The sequence below is a fragment of the Peromyscus maniculatus genome, chromosome 10, assembly GCF_049852395.1.
Source record: "Peromyscus maniculatus bairdii isolate BWxNUB_F1_BW_parent chromosome 10, HU_Pman_BW_mat_3.1, whole genome shotgun sequence".
Taxonomy (NCBI): Eukaryota; Metazoa; Chordata; class Mammalia; order Rodentia; family Cricetidae; genus Peromyscus; species Peromyscus maniculatus.
This window is the reverse complement of record NC_134861.1, coordinates 7,097,190-7,116,532: the sequence shown is the minus strand read 5'-3', so window position 1 is coordinate 7,116,532 and position 19,343 is coordinate 7,097,190. Positions and strand designations below refer to the sequence as shown.

Below are 19,343 nucleotides of genomic sequence, written 5' to 3'. Positions count from 1 at the left end.
TTTCACCTCAAAAGGTCCAGGTTAAGTATGGGTCTTTCCACTTCAAATGATTTAATCAAGAAAAACACCTCACAGGTGTACCCAGACACTTGGGTTTCAGTTAATTCCAGATGTGGTCAAGATGGCAGACCACCAAGAGTGGCCACCCCAGCAGGAAGTTGCCCAGTGAATTCATCCCCCTGGCACTATTAGCTGCTTGCCAACTGTTCTTCCCTTTGCAACACCCCAGATCTGGGGTTCTTATGGAGTTCTGGACTTCCTTCTTGTGTGTAAGGGAGCGAGTTAAGTAAATCCACTCCATTTCTAGACATGGGGCCCGTGTTGGAAATAAAACATACTCAGTCACCGCTCCTTCACCTCTGGTGTTGTTAGCTCCCTAATCCTGTCACTGGTGCAGGGTTGTTCCTTTGACATGAGGTGGCATCCTGTCGGCCCTGCCATGGCCTTGAGCAACAGTGATCACATCTTTGCTCTGTGGTTTTCTTGGTGGAAGAGAATGACAGTCTCAAGGACAATGCCATTCCTAGGTTACTTCAAAGCAGAAGGTACTTCCTCCACCCCCACCCCCCTCCTGGTCCTCCCCTTTGAGCTCTGGGCCTCCAGTCTCTGCCCCCAATCCCCCCTGACCCCCATCATCTGTCCCCTTTGAGCCCTGGGCCTCCAATCTCTGCTGTAGTGGCAATGTCTCACTCTTTGCTTCCAAGAGTTAGTGGAAAGATCCTGGCATGATGCTGCAGACCTGTTCTGCATGTTGGGACTCTTCTCCATTTCCTGGTGTCCTCGAAGGCTCAGACCACAGTAGACATGCTACATGACCGTCTCCCACCTCTCCCATGGTAGGCAGACATGGCCTCAGAGTCCCTTGACCAACCCATAAGAGGTCAAGTCCGATAAGGCATTCTCTCCCACTGGGGATCCCAGGGCGTCTCCCAGCTCTCAGGGCCTGAGATGAAGATTTACTTTGAGAGTTTCTTCGATCTGGAACTACTGGGTTCGGGAGGCCTCACCTCCTACCTTCTCTTGAATCCCACAGAAACCAGGGTGAAATGGCCCACACCTGCCGTGGAACCATCAACCTGGCCTCCGCACACATCGACACAGAGGACTCTTGTGGAATCTTGCTATGCAACGGAGCGAGGACCTACCACCTCAAGGCCAGCTCTGAGGTGGAGCGGCAGCAGTGGATCACCGTTCTGGAGCTGGCCAAGGCCAAGGCTATCCGAGTGATGAAAACTCAGTCAGGTAGTGACCACTCAGCCCAGGGGGTGTGTATGAGTGGTGTCACGCTGTCCCACTAGAGGAAGTGGGGATCAGAAACATTTGGGAACAGCAGTGACCAGGAAACCCAAGGGAGTCTGGTCCAATTCAGAAGGCCCAAGGCCTGTGTGTGCCCTTCCCATTTGGTTGGGTGTACCCTCAGCAGGGAGGGAGCTGTTCTGCCAGGGTGTTTGTGGGTGGCTGGCAGTCCTGGGGACAGAAATGTTTGCAGAGCCGGGGCTATGTGTGCCTTATTTTGACTAAGAATGGTTATGAGGACTTCAGTAGATGCTTCAGATATTGTGGGTGGGGGTCCAGGAGGGTGAACCTGTGCCTCAGACTCGATTTTCCCTAGTGACCACATTGTGAGTACTTGAAGACAATTTCCCATCCTAGCTTGGCCAGGCAAGACATCAACTCTGATGGTCCAAGCAAAGTGTTTTACCTTAAGTTAATTTTTAAATATTCAGTATCTTATATTATTTATAAGCTAATAGTTCTAAAACCCCATGAGTAAAACCCATGTTGGACTCCTGCCCCTAGCTACCTACTTTAGACTCTCACCAGAGGTGCCAGAGGTGGCCAGCTTTACACATATGCCCCGGTAGGTACTTGTTTAAAATGCAGCACCCCACTGCCTTGCCTGTTTAGTTATTTATCCTAAATGTGTCCGTCCCTGTCAGTATATACAAACACTGTCTCTGTTTTTGCGATACGGTTTTTCGTTGTATGGAGGTACCATAGTTCATTTAGCCTGTTGTCTGTGGATGAGCCATTAGGCTGATTTCTTAAGATTTATTTATTTTATGGGTATGAGTGTTTTGCCTACACTACACATGTCTGTTTCACATGTGTGTGTGTGTGTGTGTGTGTGTGTGTGTGTGTGTAACAGTCTTATTAAATAAGAAACACAGAGCCAAATGCAGAGTTAAAAGCCCAAGAAGTCAGAGCAGTAGCTAAGAGCTGATACTAAAAACCTTTTCTCACCCTTCACTGACGCTGTTGTCCTTCCCCTCAGAATGAGACCTACTTCCTGTGTAGCTGTCTTTTTATAGTCTTTCTGTTCTGCCTTCTCATTGGTTGTAAACCCAACCACATGACCTCATCACTGCCTGTCTATACAGACCTCTAGGTCTCTATGGTTGGTATTGAGATTAAAGGCGTGTGTCTCCATGCTGGCTGTATCCTTGAACACACAAAGATCTGCCTGTCATGTGATCAGAATTAAAGGTGTGCGCCACTGCTTCCCGGCTTCTGCTATGGTTTGCTATTAGCTCTGACCCCCAGGCAACTTTATTTATTAACATACAAATAAAATCACATTTCAGTACAAATGAAATATCACCGTGTGTGTGTGTGTGTGTGTGTGTGTGTGTGTGTGTGTGTGTCTGTCTGTCTGTCTGTCTGTCTGTCTGTCTGAGCATCCAGAAGAGGGCACCATGTCCTCTGCAACTGGTGTTATAGGCAACTGAAAGCCTTTGTGTGGGTATTAGGAACCGAACCCAGGTCCTCCGAAAGAGCAGCAATTGCTTTTAACTTCTGAGCCACCTCTCTAACCTGAGGCTGTTTTCTTATTTTTCTGTGATGCACAGTGGTCCAGGGAGTGGCCTGCATGTGTTTTATTTCAAGCATGCATGTGTGCAGATTCAACACAGTGGTGGAGGAGGTTACTGGAACTACTGCCGTTTAATGCAAGGGCTACATTAGATTACTTAAGGAAAGAAAGAGAGGCTGAGTCTGACCTTAGGCAGGGCCATGTTTATTCATAGAGAGGTGGCGCTTTTGTCTCCCACGTGTGCAGATGGCCAAAATGCCTCCAGAAGAAGATGGGATACAGCCTTTTATAAGGGTGGGAATGACTTCCACAGTCTGCAAGGGAAGGTGGGAAGTGTAGTCTTCCAGCAGGAAACAGTCAGGCTGTGCTGAGCCCTGAGGGCCCATGTGTCTGTGATCGCCTGTGGAAAGCTGCTGTGGTGTATGGGGTTGGGCTCGGGTCAGCCTTGCTGTCCAAGTGAGGGAGCCAGCGACTCGTGGAGGAACTTGCTTCCTCTTTCCTATGAATGAGTGACTACAATAGCTTCATTATTTTTCCTGGGAACTTCTAAAATTGGTGTATAGGCAATATTTACTAGATTAACTATTTACATTTATTTGTTTGTTTGTTTGTTTATTTATTATTTATTTTGTGTGTGTGTGTGTGTGTGTGTGTGTGTGTGTGTGTGTGTGTGGTGTGTATGTAGGTGCATGAGTGTCGCTGTGTGCATGTGGAGTTCAAAGGACAACTTGTAGGTTCATCTTGTGGGTTCCCAGGATGGAAGGAACTCAGCTAAAGTCCCATTACCTCCGGAGCCTATGAGGACATTCTCATTCAAACCAGCATATTCCACTCCCGGCCACCATAGACATGTAGCCATATCATAATGCAAAATTCACTTAGTCTGTCTTCAAAAGTCCCCCAAGTTTTTCAGTCTCCACACTGTTTAAAAGTCCGAAGTCCAAAGTCTCTTCTGAGGCTTAAGACAGGCTCTTAATTTACATCCTGTAAAATCCCAAATGCAGATTACATGCTTTCAACATACAATGCCACAGAATATACGTTATCATTCCAAATGGAAAGAATGGGGACATGGTGAGGAAATGCTGAACCAAAGCTAGGTTTCTGTTGTGGCGATCAAACACCATGACCAAAAAGCAAGTTGGGGAGGAAAGGGTTTATTTGGCTTACACTTCCAGATCATAGTCCATCATTGGAGGAAATCAGAACAGGAACTCAAGCCGGGCTGGAACCTGGAACCAGGAGCTGATGCAAAGGCCACAGATGGGAGCTGCTTACTGGCTTGCTTCCCCTGGCTTGCTCAGCCCACCTTCTTATGGAACCCAAGACCAGCAGCCCAGGGGTGGCACCACCCACCATCAGCCGGACCCTCCCCCATTGATCACTCATTGAGAAAATGCCTTACAGCTGGGTCTCATGGAGGCCTTTCCTCAGCTGAGGCTCCCTCTTCTCTGATGACTCTGTAACTTGTGTCAAGTTGGCACACACAACCAGCCATTACGCAAAGCACGCCCGAAACCCAGCAGGGCCAACTCCCAATCCCGCAGCTCCACGTCTGATGCCAGGGGCCTGGATGGCTCTGCCCTTCCAGCATAGCTGCCTGCAGCTCACTGCTGTGCCCAGATCGTAACCCCAGAGAGACCACCAAGGACGAGCACACCAGAATGCAAAAGCAAGGTTTATCTGTTACAAGTCATGACAGGGAACTCAACTCAAGCCATCTCAAGTGAGGCAGAGAAGAGTTCCTCTTTCTTGGGGAAGTTAGTTTTTATAGGCAAAACCCATAAAATTTCTTAGAGGAGAGGGGGTTAGTACGGATCCATCCTTGATTGGTCCAGTTTTTCCCGGGCCTGGACTTTATCTTATTCTAGCTTATCTGTTTGCCCTGTCAGGAGTTTTACAACTCATCTCCGGGTTATCATGTTATCTCCGGAGAGGGGCATCTCGTGGTTAATTGGTTACCATCAGACATCCTGACTCTGTTCTTTTGTTCCTGGGGCTGGCGCCATCATTTCTGGGGACTTGAAACTGGCCTGGGTCTATCTATATTGAGATATCTTTGTCTAAGACCCCCTTTTTGAGACAATAGAGTGAGGGTCTTGTTGTACCTAGATCACGTCCCCAAAGCTGCCACTGGAGACTTTAGGTACAGAATGCAAAAGTAAGGTGTTTTCTTCTAAATTTACAAGCCTCCAGGGAGGCTCTTCCAAATCTCTCACTCACAGCAGGGAGGTTGGAAGGAGTGCTCCCCTTTCTTTGTGAGGCTAGTTCTTAAAGGCACAGACCATATAATTTATTTTAACCCGCCTCCCTTTTTAGTCTTTTGGTCGAATATCCTGACTGTTTTCCAAAGTCCCTGTAGCAGATACAGCCACCTGGGGAAAAGGGGTCTAAGTTCTTATTTACACTTAGGAATCCTGGTTTAAGCTTCTCTTTGTCTGTAGGGGATAGAGTGGGGGGTTTTACTGAGGTATCACACACACTTCTCTCACAGGCTGGTTCCACCCCCTCCTTACAGCTCTCCTTGGTAGACACCCCACGGCTCTGCCACCTCTGACGTCTTGGGGTCTCCAACACAATCCAGGCTTCACTCCCACAGCTTCACACAATGGCCCTTCCAGGCTTTCATGTAGGGACTCCTCTGACACACACCTGTCCTCAGAGGCTTTCCCTAACCACAGAGGAAGATTCCACAACCCCTTACTCCTGTTTCCTTCATGGCTCCAAAGCTGGAATTACAGGGCCCGTGCTGCTGGCTTCTCCTTGAATTACATTGAAATAAGCTTTGATTTGTTGATATGCTTTTAGGACCAGATAATTCCTGGGGCCTTTTCTTTTTATAAGTGGGTGGGGTCTTGCCCTGAGGGCAGCACTCCCTTCATCCGGTATGGATTAGACCTTGCCTCACCTCTTTCAGCACAAGCCTTGGTTCCAACATTAAATTTCCTGCTGCTGCTTTTCTCCTCAAACTACATTTTGCATTTGTTTTTGCCATTTTTGTGTTAGATGTGCTTAAGAATTACTACTACTAATCATGTGACAGAGTCAATATTAGGCTGTCTTGACATCTCTAAGATCAACATAATTAGTCCCAAACTCTCCAACTAAGCCTCAGGCAGATTCTTAAGACAAAGGCAAAAATCAGCCACATCCTTTGCCAAAATATTTTAAGAACTGTCTTTAGCCTAGCTGCTGATATTGCTCCTCTCTGAAACCTCCTGAGCTGGGCCTGTTGACAACATCACTCCTAGCACTGCTGTCTTCCAAGTCCCTACTAGGATGGCCCATTAGGCCCTGCTTACAGTGTTCAACTGTGTTCCTAGTCCAAAGTCTCAAGGTCTTCCAGTTCTCCCAAAAATAGCATGGTCAGGCCTGCCACAGCAAAAGCCCACTCCCTCTTACCAACTTCTGTCTTAGTTATGTTTCTATTGCTGTGAAAAGACACCATGACCAAGGCAACCTAGAGAAGAAACAGTTTACTGGGAGCTTACGGTTTCAGAGGGTGAGTCCATGACCATCGTGGCAGGGAGTATGGCAGCAGCAGGCAGGCCTGGTGCTGGAGCAGTAGCTTAGAGTGTTATGCCCAGATTGTGACCCCAAAGAGACCACTGAAGACCTTGGATGTCCAGAATGCAACAGCAAGGTTTATTCTGTAGATACAAGTCTAGACAGGGAACTCATTCCTACACCCAATAGAGTGAGGCAGGGAGGAGTAGCTCTTTCTTTGTGTGGCTAGCTTTTTAAAGGCAAAAACCATAAGCCCTTCAGGGGGTTTGGGGGGGGGGGCAGTTTGCACAGGTGCAACTCGGATTGGTTTATTTTTATCTCTGTTCTCTTTTAATTGGGTGAGGGTATGTAACCTTTGAATGTACTGGTTGGTGGTTACAATTATCACTTTGGGGGCAGTCCAGCACAAGTCCCAGGCTTTGTCCTTGAGCCGCCATGGGGGCTGGCTGGCCTAGCACGTACTGACTGTGGGGGCTGGCTCTGTCCTTGACCCATGCACATAACTTTAAGTTGGTGAGGGGTCCCAGACAATAAACATCTGGCTGAACTTTGAGCAGTCAGAGTACGTGCAGAAAGGGAGCTCCTGCAAGGACTATGTCTTTTGTTCATGGCCTTCCCAGAGACTGCTTGCTCAGTCTCAGGAAACTGAAATTGAGGCCTGATCTCTGAGACAAGACTGAGCAGCCTGTTATGGCATCTGCTTGGTCCTTTCAAGAGCTCACAGAGAGAGAAAGCAAACTGGGAATGACATAGGTTTTTGAAACCTCAAAGCCAACCCCCCAGTGACACACCTCCTCCAACAAGGCCACACCTCCCAATCTTTCCCAGTTCTACCCACTGGGGACCAAGCACTCAAATATATGAGCCTATGGGGGCCATTCTCATTCAAACCACCACAAAGGGAAACTAGAAAATACTTTTTTTTTTTCTTTTGGTTTTTCGAGATAGGGTTTCTCTGTGTAGCTTTGCGCCTTTCCTGGAACTCACTTGGTAGCCCAGGCTGGCCTCGAACTCACAAAGATCCGCCTGCCTCTGCCTCCCGAGTGCTGGGATTAAAGGCGTGCGCCACCACCGCCCGGCTAGAAAATACTTTAAGATGAATAGAAATAAGAATACAGTATAAAAAAAATTTATAGGGCACAGCAAGAGCAGCTCTCAGAAGTTTATGGCTGTAGAAGACACATTGGCAAACCTGTGGTGAATTGGGAGACTCAACAACCAGGAAGAACAGACCACAGACACTAAAGCCAGACGTGGAACAGAGCCATCTTGTTAGCGCTCAGCCTGCCCCTCAGGAGCTGGTCAGACCCATCACAGGAAGAAACCAGGCCATGCATACCCTTCTGCTGCTCTCTTTTCTGGGGCTAATTTTGTGTCAGCTCCTTTTCCAAACCAACTTTTGCCTCTTGTCTTATTTCTAACAATTATTACTACTGACCTTGCAGGAATAAAGAGAAATATATGTAGTTGGATAATCTAGATGAGATGAAATGAGAAAATGTCTAAACAAGAAGCACCATGACTAACTGCAAAAATCTTAACATTTACAAAGGAGTGTTGCATGGGCATCAGAGATCTTACAATAAAGAAAACCCAAGACCAGATGGCGGTGCTGGTGAATTCTACCAGGAACTTAAAGAAGCATGCATACCAATCCTAGAAAAAAAAAAAAAAGCTGAATAGGAAGAAATGCGTCTTATTCTGCAAAGCCAGCCATGACAACAAAGCCACCAAACACCACAAAGCCCATCATCCTGTATGAGCACGGATGTAAACAAAATTCAACAGTGTGTTATGAAGGATTGTCTCCATGGTCAAGTAGGATTTATTCTACAAATTCAAGGAGGTTCAAAAGAAAAAAACAGTCAATGTAATATACCAATTTGATTGACTATACCAATTTGATTGAAGAGGGATCACACAGTCATCCCAAGTGATGCAAGGAAAGGATTTGATGAATACCCACCACTCTTCACAATACAATAACTCAGTAAGGGGATGGAGAGATGGCTCAGTGGTCAAGAGCACTGGCTGCTCTTCCGAAGGACCTGGATTGGATTCCCAGCACCCACATGGAGGCTCACAACCATCAGTAACTCCATTTCCATGGAATCTAATGCCTTTCTCTGACCTCCATGCACCAGGCATGCATGTGGTACACATACATACATCCATGTGCATTTAATATCCATGGTGAGCTTGGGGCCTACTGGTACAGTCAGAGCTCACCCAGCGGTCTGTTGTGGGGTCTGTGTTCCAAGACCCTCAGCAGATCTGCTAACCTCCTTGTAGGAAGTGCTGAGGTGAGGTTTCTTTCTGCCTGTTACCATGGAGAAAGGTGACCGTGAGCTCTGGGTCAGCTTAGATTACAGTGAAACATCACCGCCTCTAAACACCAACGAAGAAAAACAAAAGTCACAAGAGCCAGGACATGTGGATGAGGGCAGGTAAGGGTGCAGACCTGGTTCCTCTGGTGCAAAGGGAACCAGGGCTGAGAGGGGTGAAGCCGGTCTCTGTTAGCCCGAGAGACAAAGCAGAGCACGCAGGATGTGTGAGCCCGGGACACAGAGAGGGTGCAGCCGAGAGCTGAGCCGTGTGGCGGGCCCAGTGGCCTCCCCAGGGCTCGATACTGTCCTTCTGGGGTAACTTTTCCACGTCTTCAACTTTTCCACATTTGATGGCATGTTATATGGTAGCACAGACTGATCACTAGGGTCAGGGCTTACCGACACTGGGTAAGTGCCTTGATCTTTCAGTGCCTCAGTTTCCCCATCTGTGAAATAAGTGGTCGGTCAAGGTGTTCCTTAAGTCCTCACCCAGTTATATTTCTGGCCTCCAGTTCCCTTGTCTTCAGCTGTCCTGCTCAGCTTCTGGAAGGATTGAATGACCATATACAGAAAGCGGCACACTGTGGGTACAAAGCAGTTCATTCCTGGGAGCTGTGTAGTAGTGTGAGTAGTGTGCCCTAGCTCTCATATGCCATCCCGCTCATAGCTGGTGGCAGGAAATGTGACAGAGCCACCCCACAGGAGGTCAGGTTGAAGTGTGTCTGGCCTGTCAACTTGCTGGCCGTTTGCCTGATTCATGGCACTAGCCCTAGATGATTGCCATGACCACATCCCCCAAGGAGACGGTCGTGTTGGGATATGAAAGGTCTCCTCCCCAAAGCCTCATGTGATGGGGTCCCCAGTGGGTGTGCTATTTCAGGAGGCTCTGGAATCTTTGGGACGTGGATGGAGGAGGTCATTGGGAGTGGGTACTCGGGAGGAATCCTATGCCTGGTCCCTTCCTGTTCCTCTCTTTGCTTCCGATCTGCCATGAGTGGAAGAAACTTCTCTGCTACAAGCTCTCATCACTGTGATGTTCTGTCCAAGTTCATGAGACCAAGCAGCCATGGACCAACTACAAGGAAAGCAACTAATACAGGCACATGACTCGCAGCTGCAGGGCTCAGCCAGGGCCGCCCCGGAGGGCCGGACATAGACCCCTGGGCCAGAAGGACCCTTGGGAAAGAGGCTTGGGCAGCTTCTTCCCTGAGGAAGATGGAGTGTTGGGGAGAGGGGGAGGGCTGGGGCCTGCAGTAGGGTGAGAATGGATGAGACATGGTGAGGGGCCTCCCATAAGGGAAGAGTTCTGTGTCAGGCTACAGACAGGATGGCCCACTCGGTCTAAGGCAACGGTTCTTCTGAGGCCTCAGTATTCCACCTGAGGGAATTCCACTCCCTTTGCTGCAAAACTAGGACCTTCTTTGTAGAGTGTGATGTTAATCGTTTTTGTTTATGAAACGGTAGTGTGGATTCCACTTGATTCTTTTTTTTTTTTTTTTTTGGTTTGTTTTTTCAAGACAAGGTTTCTCTGTGTAGCTTTGCGCCTTTCCTGGAACTCGCTTTGGAGACCAGGCTGGTCTCGAACTCATAGAGATCCGCCTGCCTCTGCCTCCCGAGTGCTGGGATTAAAAGCGTGCGCCACCACCGCCCGGCTCCACTTGATTCTGTTGGAAGAGTAAAAGCTTGGCGATTTGGTTGTGGTGTGTTTCAGCAAAGCCCCAGTGTGTCGGGGTTTGCACTGTCTGGGGAGTGGAGTCTTGCCGGTGTGCTGTTGCTGCTCCCAGTACTTGTCACTTGTCTCTGTCACCTGACAGAATGACTTGAGAGAGGAGACCTAGTTTGGCTTATGGCCTCCCAGGGATTTCTGTTCACCATGGCAGGGAGGCACCCAGTGAGCGGGCTGGGAGAAACTGCAACCCGTAGACCCCTTCACCATGGCGGGACATGGCAGCAGATCTTCATGTGTGGTTATCCAGGAGACAGCGAGCTAGACTGGAACCAGGGGCAGGTAGAACCTTGCAAGTCTCTTTCCTAGTGACCCACTTCTGCTGACCAGGTCCTGTCTCCTAAAGGCGCCAGAGCCGAGCATCCAAAACCCGAAGCTCTGGGGACTATTACAGTTCAGACAGTAACCGAGACAGAGTGGGACGGGATCGCGCAGGGCTCGGTCACCATGTATTTGTTCTGGGTCTCTCTGGAGAGCATCCTTCTCCTTCCCCTCAGTTGTGGGTTCTGGGAGAAGGGAAGCAGGGAGCTGCCCCCCCCCCATTCCTCTCCCCTTGGCCTCCAGGCCATCTCTGGGGAGACTGGCACCACTAATCCTTAGACTCTGTTTGTTCTTCTTAAACCAAAGGTCGAGAGGGCAAAGGTCTGTTCTCTCGGTGTCCGCTGGGAAGCTGTTGTCTTCTCCCCATGCCCCCGAGGGATTTGGAGGTCACCGTATGCTGATTTGAGGCCTGTGAGGCTCGCCCACCTTCAGGAAACCCAGAAGGATCACTCGTGCCAGGTCCTGCCACTGTCCTGCTTCCTGACATAGGCCTTGGTCCATCTGGTGGCATTTTCTTTGTCCTGCCCCTCACTGAGTCCAGGACAAATGACCATATTCTCTCCGACCTCTGTGCTCCTGCGGGGGCCTGGCCACATGCTGCTGTGCCTGTCCTTGGGCTGACCATGACTTTTTTTTTTTTTAAACAAGGTTTCACTATGTAGTCCAAGCCAGCCTTGAACCCATATCTTCTTGCCTCCACCTCTTAAGTGCTAGGATTTCAGGTGTTTGCCACCCGCCTGGCTTATAGGAATAACCATGTCCTTGTTGGTTTGACACTGAGTTCTCTTCATCTTTTGGGTTTTTTAAAAATAATAAATACCACTTCTAAGGAAGAAATGGACCCACCTGTTATCCTTACGTACTGTTCACAGTGCCAGGCCATCCTTGTGTCCTCCTACCCTGCCTGAGGCTACCTAACCACCCTGCCCCGTGGCAGCCCCCCAAGGACCCCCCTCTGCCTTAGGGAGCCCTGTGTCATTCCCCTGCAGGGCCACCGACCCACCGGTGACACGCTGTCGTGCTCAGGCTGAGGGCAGCTCCTGGCTGCCACCTATGGCGTCTCTTCTTGGAGCCGCACCAGCTCTCCTCGGATGCCTCCCCTTGAGACTCGGCCATTTGCTGCCCTGCGTCCTCCAGACTTCACTGTGACCCCTGTGCCCTTCATCTGCTTCCAGGTCCACGAAGACGCGTGTCCCCTCCCCACTCTGTCTTCTTCCCAAGTGCTGGGATTACAGGTGTTTGCCACGATGCCTGGCTTGCACTTATGTTTTTGTTGGTTTTAAATTGAGTTCCCTTGGCCTTAATTATTGGATGATAAATGCCGCTAGGCTACCTCACCCCTGTGGCACACGGCTGTCTAGCCGGAGTCCACACATTTCTTAGTCTCTTGACCTCTCAGCACATGCACTGGCCAGACCTCCACCCCAGGAGCAGCCCCCTTACAACCTCCTGTGGAGATCTCCCCCGCTGCTGGATGAGCAACTGTACTCGGGCAGGTAGGTCATGACCTAACCCGGAGTGTCCAACTTTTTGACACCGTGACATGATGTTGTCGTCTACAAATGTGTCAGGCCGAGTTCATAGCTTTCATGAGACGTGTGTGATCCTCAGGCCACAGGTTATAATGCCCGGGGCCTAAACATTGCCACTCCATCCTACACCCCCTGCCTCCACTTGGCAGTGGAGACCCACAGGGTCTGGGAGCAGAGAGCGTGCAGGGCCATGGGCAGCTAGCTGATGGTGAAGGCCTCAGATGAGGTCTCTAGTGGCAGCTCAGAGGACCTCACCTCCCTATTGGCTGGAGACGGACTAGGCCACATGTCACGAGAGACCAGAGCTCACATCTGCATCTTGCCAAGGCAGTCTTTTCTTGTTCTCAGACCCTTTCTTTGCCTGTCTAGAAAACAGCATAGAAAGGCCCAGCGTTTTCTGGAATTCCGATAATGAGGACCGGGGCAACCCCAGGACTTGCTCACCAAGTAGCATTCTTGCATGTGGAAAAGCTTTATCTTGCGTCCACAGCTGCCATCTGGTGGCCGGATGGACTCTGGGAGGGCGTGCTGGACTTGGCACAGCTGTACTCACTCAGCTGCCTTTTTAGGGCCCCATGGGGTCATTGGGATGCGGGAGAGGAGCCCAGTGAGAAGATGGACTCCCCTCCAGGTAGCCCCTTCCGTCCGAGAAGGGCTAACCAGGCCGGCAAAGGGTCAGCTGTGTACACTGCTGCACTTCCTACCCCAGCCATTCATTCTCCCCAATTCCAGCACCTCAAGCCTCTGCTGGCTCTACTCCCCACGCATCCCCCTCAGGTCCATCAGGTCCTTGACCCAGTACTGGGCTGTCCTCAAACCCAATGCTGTGTCCCTTTGTCAACACACCCCTGGCTCTTCAGCCATGCCCCAGTGTGGAACACCTGGCCTGACCCCCCCCATGGGCTCTGTAGCACCAATGTAGTTACTTCAGTATCAGCAATGACCTGTGGCAGTCACCTTTCTTGTCCCCCTTGACTCCAATGAACTCTTTGTTTTCTTTTTCTTTCTTTCTTTCTTTTTTCTTTTCTTTCTTTCTTCTTTTTCTTTTTCTTTTCTTTTCTTTTTTTTTTTTTTTGAGACAGGGTCTCAGTGTGTGTAATCCTGGCTGTCTAGAACCCCCTGTGTAGACCAGGCTGGCCTTGAATCCACAGAGATCCACCTGCTTCCGCCTCTTGAGTGCTGGGATTAAAGAAGTGTGCCACCGCACCCGGCCTGAAGTAGCTTCCTTTTTCTTCCTTGCTGGGTCTGGCCCTGTGCTTGCTCCCTCAGCTCCTGCTTGGGCAGGTTCTTGTTTGCTTGCCCAGCTGCTTAGCTTTCCTCACACCTGCTTGGCTATCTCCTAGCCACGGGCAGCCTTGGGTATCACATAGACCTGGGCTCACATCCTGACCATGGGCATCTTTGGATACCACATAGACCTAGGCTTACATCCTAGCCATGGGCAGCCTTGGGTACCACATAGACCTAGGCTCACATCCTAGCCATGGGTAGCCTTGGGTACCACATAGACCTAGGTTCACATCCTAGCCATGGGTAGCCTTGGGTACCAGATAGACCTAGGCTTACATCCTGACTATGGCTTGTATTAACTGGTTCCCGTGTGTCCTTTCCTGTAAAGCTGGAGGTTATCTAAAAGAATAAACAGAACGTGCTGCACAGAGTACCTGTGGCCTTGTGCCGTCTCTGGAAATTGAACGGCCACAAGGCCTTTTGAAGCAACATCAAACAGGCAGGAATTTGGGAAGTCTTTCCTTCCAGGATCTTCTGGAGTGTGGAGAGATACACACAAGAGCAGAGACAGGTCCAGGGGAGGCTGTCCAGGTCAGGCCCACGGAGCAGGAAATCTTCGGGATGTGCCTGTGCAGGCAGCAGGGGAGCCCCAGACTGCAGAAACCCTGCACTGTAGTAGGAAGCACTGTGGAGCAAACCCCCACTGCGTCTCCCCCGTCAGCACACTTGGCCATCAGGGACGGCAGTGTATAAAGCTCCGGTGTTGGCCCGAAAGACTGGAAAAGGGATATTTATAAAGCTAGAAAATACCAGAAGAGAAGGAGGGAGGGAGGGGGAGAGGGAGAGGGAGAGGGGGAGAGAGAGAGAGAGAGAACGAGAGAACACAGGCACAGGCTTGCTTGGTAAAATGACCCCATAAAGTTGTTTATGGGGCCAAGCATGGTAGTGCATGCCTAAACATCCCAGCACTCAGGAGGTTGAGGCAGGAGGGTCAAAGGTTGGGGCCAGCATGGACTAAATGGTAAAATCTTCCTCAGGAAAATATTAAATTGTTTATGAACTCCTGGGCTCATGTCCAGCTGTCCCATGCTTGGTGACTTCAGTAGTAAATTCCATAAAACATCTGTAAAAGAAACAACACCATGTGCACACACTGTCTTCTGGAAATCAGAGAGAGAGATTCTCAGGCCGACGACGATGTTGCCTTGATGCAAAATTAGAAAAGACGGTACAGGAGAGCTCCAGCTCTTTGTCTGTCATGAACATGGTTTTTAAAAATCTTCAAAATATCAGCAGTCGGAATCCAGAAAGACATAAATAGGATAATTCGCCGTGATCAAGATGAATTCAGGTCAGGCGTGTAACATAATAGTCAGCATTTGAAGATCAGTCTGTGGAACAAAAAAAGCCAATATCACACTGTGACTGCTGGATCCTTCGTGGAGATGAACAGAGAAAAGGCCGAGATTCCGGCTCTTGCCCTGATATTCACCCTCACAGTCAGCAGAGCAAGCATGGGGGCGGTGGGGGGGGGGATTGGCAGCAAAGGTGCAGATTGGAACGGGAGAAACAGAAGGTCCCTGCTTGCAAATGACACAATAGAGCTGTAGAAAAATCCTGAAGTGCAAGCTTGTTTGATTTGTAAATCGTTAAGCTGGTCATGGGGGCACACACCTCTAATCCCAGCCCCTGGGGAAGTGAAAGCAGGAGGACAGCAAATTGGAGACCAGCACGGGCTGCTTATTGGTTTACAGGCCAGCATGGGATCCATAGCAAACCCTGGCTTACCAAGCCTCCCTGAGTAGGATGGCAGGAATGTTTAAAAAACAAAACAATTCAAGTCGCTCACACTGTACCATTTGACAAACTTTATTTATTGTTGTGCATCTAGGATTCAAACATGATGGCCACCTTACATTTTATGGGCCCACACTTAGTCCAGGGGAACTGTGATTCCTGGTTTTCTTGGGGCCTCTGCTGTGGACCTCCTCCCGGCCTGCAAGCAAACCACCTTTATTTATAAGCAAATAGAAGTATCCTTTAAATTAACACAAGGGGGCGCTAGAGGATGGCTCCTGCATTTGCCCTGCTTCTAACCGGCGGCCCAACAGAACGAACGTTCGGGGCACGTGAATCATTTTTAGATGATCTTTATGTCCGCCTCACAGGGTGAGACCTTTTTATCTGGGCTTTGCTTCTGCCTCCTGTCCTCCAGGCCCAAGGGCTCCCTTCTCCTGCCCTGTACCCTTCCCTTCCCTGGCACCACTTTGCTATCACAGTCTATTCTGATATCATAATCTAGTGTCAGAATCTTCTCACTAGCCCAGATTCTGTCCTTAGAGCAACCAGACAGGCAGCTGAGCAGGGCTGAGGTGTGGATGGCTGGTGGCCCTCGGGGCCTAGCCCAAGAACATCTGGGCGGCCCATCTGCCTCTCACTCCAAGATGAAAGTCATCTAAAAGGTAAGGCTTGAAAGCTTCCCTTCTGGTGGTCGTGGTATCCGAGGAGGAAATAATTCCTGGGGAGTGTGGGGCTGGCATGGCTTTGTAAACACCACGCTGGAACTTTCTGTCTGTGTCCCTAGGACATAAGCAGCTTGAACACTCAACAGTTCTCCCTACTTACATGAAGGAATGACTTTCTGAAATGTGATGCCTCCCTCCCTCCATCCATTTATTTTTATTTTTATTTTAGTGTATGGCGTTTAGACTATATGTATATCTATACACCCTGTGCATGCCTGGTACCCACGGAGGCCAGAAGAGGGCATCAGATCCCCTGGGAATGGAGTTAGAGATGGTTATGAGCCACCACGAGGGACTGATAACCTGGGGTTTAGAAGCTGGAGTCTTTGGGAGAGCAACCAGTGCCCTTCACTGCTGAGCCAGATCTCCAGCCCCTTCCATCTCTTTGGAGTCTGGGACTGGCAGCGTAGCGTATGCCAGCCTGGGACTAGCTATGTATGGTAACTCAGGCTGGCCTCAGACTTAGAATCCATCTAGCTCAGCTTCCTGAGTACTGGGGGTTGTGTGTACCGGGAAAGGAATGGCTCTATAGTTGGAGAAATGGAGGACAGGAGTCGAGGACAGGACAGGCTGAGGACAGACATACTTCTGAGAGCTCTTAGCAGGCAGGACCTTCAGCAGCATCTTGTGTGAAGCTGTTGCTGATTTGAAAGGCATGGAGGCTGTAAAACCTCGGGGACAGGGTTTTTAAAAGCCTTTTGTTCAGTTGTTATGGAAAAGTTAAGACATAAACTGACCAGAAGAGCCTGAGGAACCTGTGTGTTCTTATCACACTGTTCCCAGTTCACAGTTAGTGTTGTCTGGAAGCCCCCTGCTGGTTCAGGGCACACATTGTCACTCCATTTCCCCCACCCCTCTCTGTACTGGACATTGTACCTAGTGCCGTATGCATACCCCACAAGCCTTCTCCCCCTTTTTTAAAAAAATCTTGCTACATTGCCCTGGCTGACTTTGAACTTGCTCTGTAACCCCGGTGGCCTTGAACTTGCCATCCTTCGGCTTCACCCGAAGTGGCCAGGATTGTGGGCCTGTGCCACTAGGCCCAGCTCATCCATGTATCTTTAAAGAAGGGTTTTTGTTTTTGTTTTTTTATCAAAACCTATGAAATCTACACCAGATTGAGGATTGCTTAAAGGAGCTGTGTTCTTTCCTTGTGTCTTCCAGAGTGTGAGGGAGGTAGATGGGGGAATTCAGAGGGCTGAGAAAGGACCCAATGTTGGCTTCCAGCAGAGACGCTCCCTTCTGAGCTCTTCCGAGGTATCAGAAAGGAAGTTAAGGAATCTTGCTTGCTTCTCAGGCTCTTCCCTGGAGGCGGGCGGGCCTCAGAAGGACACAGTCTTCTGTGGCTTGACCTTAGTGGCTAGAGATGTGATGGGGGCGGCGGGGGGGGGGGGGGCAGCCAAGTGGGGAGTGGCTGAGCCGGAGCAGCACAGAACACCTGCGGATCTGCAGGAATGTGAATGGCTTGGCTTTGGCTGTGACCCTATGACCCATGCAGATGGCTGTGGCTTGCTGAGGCCCACATAAACTGGTGCTGGCTGAAAGAGGCTCAGGTGAATGGGTTACCAGAGCTCAAATGCATGTGCAGCATCAAAGGTGGAGGGTCTGTTCTCAGAGAAACAGAGTGGGCTTTTCCCAGTGGGAGTGGCGGGGAGCAGGCGTTCTGACCTGGGCCCTCCTCTTAGGGCCTCAGCTGAGCCCATCAGGGTAGAAACAGGCATTGTGGGGAGTTTTGAAGTTGGTGATGCCAGTCAAAGAGGGTGACGAAAGCCACTGCCCCCGCTGAGACGTCTCCCCATTACTGCGACGTGAGAGCATCGTTTTCCTGCCAGGCCAATTGCCTTGATTACTAATTACTTATTTGTCGCATAGAAGTGTCCGAACACAGGCCTTTGTGATTTCCAGGGCAGACAGACTTGTCCGTCGTTGTCATTCAGATGTCAGACTGGCGCTCTTGACCTTAACCTCAGGCGAGTTGACAAGCGGGCTGGGTGCCTTCTGCTCTCCACTGTGTCCTCTGCATGGACCAGTGATACGCCCTCAAAGGTCAAGGCTACTATTCTACACCACAGAATGAAGCTGAGTATGGAGTCTCAGTTGCCGGGTGGTATGAACAGGTGTGGCCTAACGAAAAGGTGTCAAATTTGGGGTCCTGACTTTGCCCTTGAGTCTCTATGAGACCGTGGACAAGGCCCTCAGCTGGTTAAGTCTCTGTTGTTCTTCCCATCAATGGCAAGAAAAATGTCTGCATCTCAAGATGATTATGAGGGTGAAGATCAGCAACAAGAACAGTAAAATAGAGCCGGATGGTGGTGGCGCACGCCTTTAATCCCAGCACTCGGGAGGCAGAGCCAGGCGGATCTCTGTGAGTTCGAGGCCAGCCTGGGCTACAAAGCAAGTTCCAGGAAAGGCGCAAAGCTACACAGAGAAACCCTGTCTTGAAAAACTAAAACTAAAACAAAACAAAACAGTAAAATAGGCCAGGTGGTGGTAGTGCATGCTTTTAATCCCAGCACTCGGGAGGCAGAGGCAGGCCGATCTCTGAGAGTTCAAGGCCAGCCTGGTCTACTGAGTGAGTTCCAGAACAGGCTTCAAAGCTACATAGAGAAACCCTGTCTCAAACCCCCCCCCCCCAAAAAAAAAAGAACAGTAAAATAGAACAACACAAAACAACTAGGTGAGAGGGAGCCACGGAGAGCCGCTGGGAAATTTAATCTTTGTCCCCACTGTCCTTGGCTCCTTGGCTGACCTTAGATCTATGTGGGATGTATGGTAGATGTGAAACAGCTGACTGGGATTGCCTTCTGAGAGAGGGATGTCTGCATATGTGAGTGAGTGAGCGTGCGACCGTGTGTGTGCACGCGTGTGTGTGTGTGTGTGTGTGTGTGTGTGTGTGTGTGTATGTGTGTGTTTCTATACACGGCCCATTGATGCTGGAGAACAATACCCCCAGGCAAGCTGCTTTAAAGGCCAGAGAAGTTCTGCCCAGTGCAGGGAGCACATCCCCTGAGAGCCTGTATGGGCAGTGATTCTCAATTCCACTTCCTTTTCTGGTCTCTCCCAGAGTCCCTCTGTCTTTGCCATCTGCAGACTGATTTCTTTGTTCTGCTGTAGCTTTGTTGTACAGGGTGGCCTGGCTGGCCCTGGCCGCACTGGGTTTTTGACTATGGTGCCCAGTTTCAGATTCACCCACAACCGGTGGCAGCATAGCTCTAAGCAAATCACCAGCTTTGATCCGAGCAGATGTGGCCAAAAGGCAATGGGATTCTGCCTGAGGGGTCACCTGAGTGTGTCTCATGAAGGACTGTTAAGCCCTGCCCCTTCTCCTGGGTCCAAGGAGCCCTTCCTGACATCCCCAGGAGC

The 19,343-nt window shown here is 49.9% G+C and overlaps 1 protein-coding gene across 11 annotated transcripts in view; it reads left to right on the top strand.

Annotated features, from left to right (window-relative positions):
* The window catches only part of Osbp2 (oxysterol binding protein 2), a 159,348-nt gene that overhangs the window by 37,144 nt on the left and 102,861 nt on the right, over positions 1 to 19,343 (top strand). For 4 of the 11 annotated variants that reach the window (XM_006972927.4, XM_006972926.4, XM_076545805.1 and 1 more), the window contains exon 2: positions 1,034 to 1,242. In XM_006972927.4, the coding sequence (XP_006972989.1) occupies positions 1,034 to 1,242 (209 nt within the window). Of the gene's footprint in view, positions 1 to 1,033; positions 1,243 to 15,577; positions 15,918 to 19,343 lie in introns of those variants that run through there. The other 7 variants (XM_042285731.2, XM_076545809.1, XM_076545814.1 and 4 more) reach the window with 6 other exon arrangements.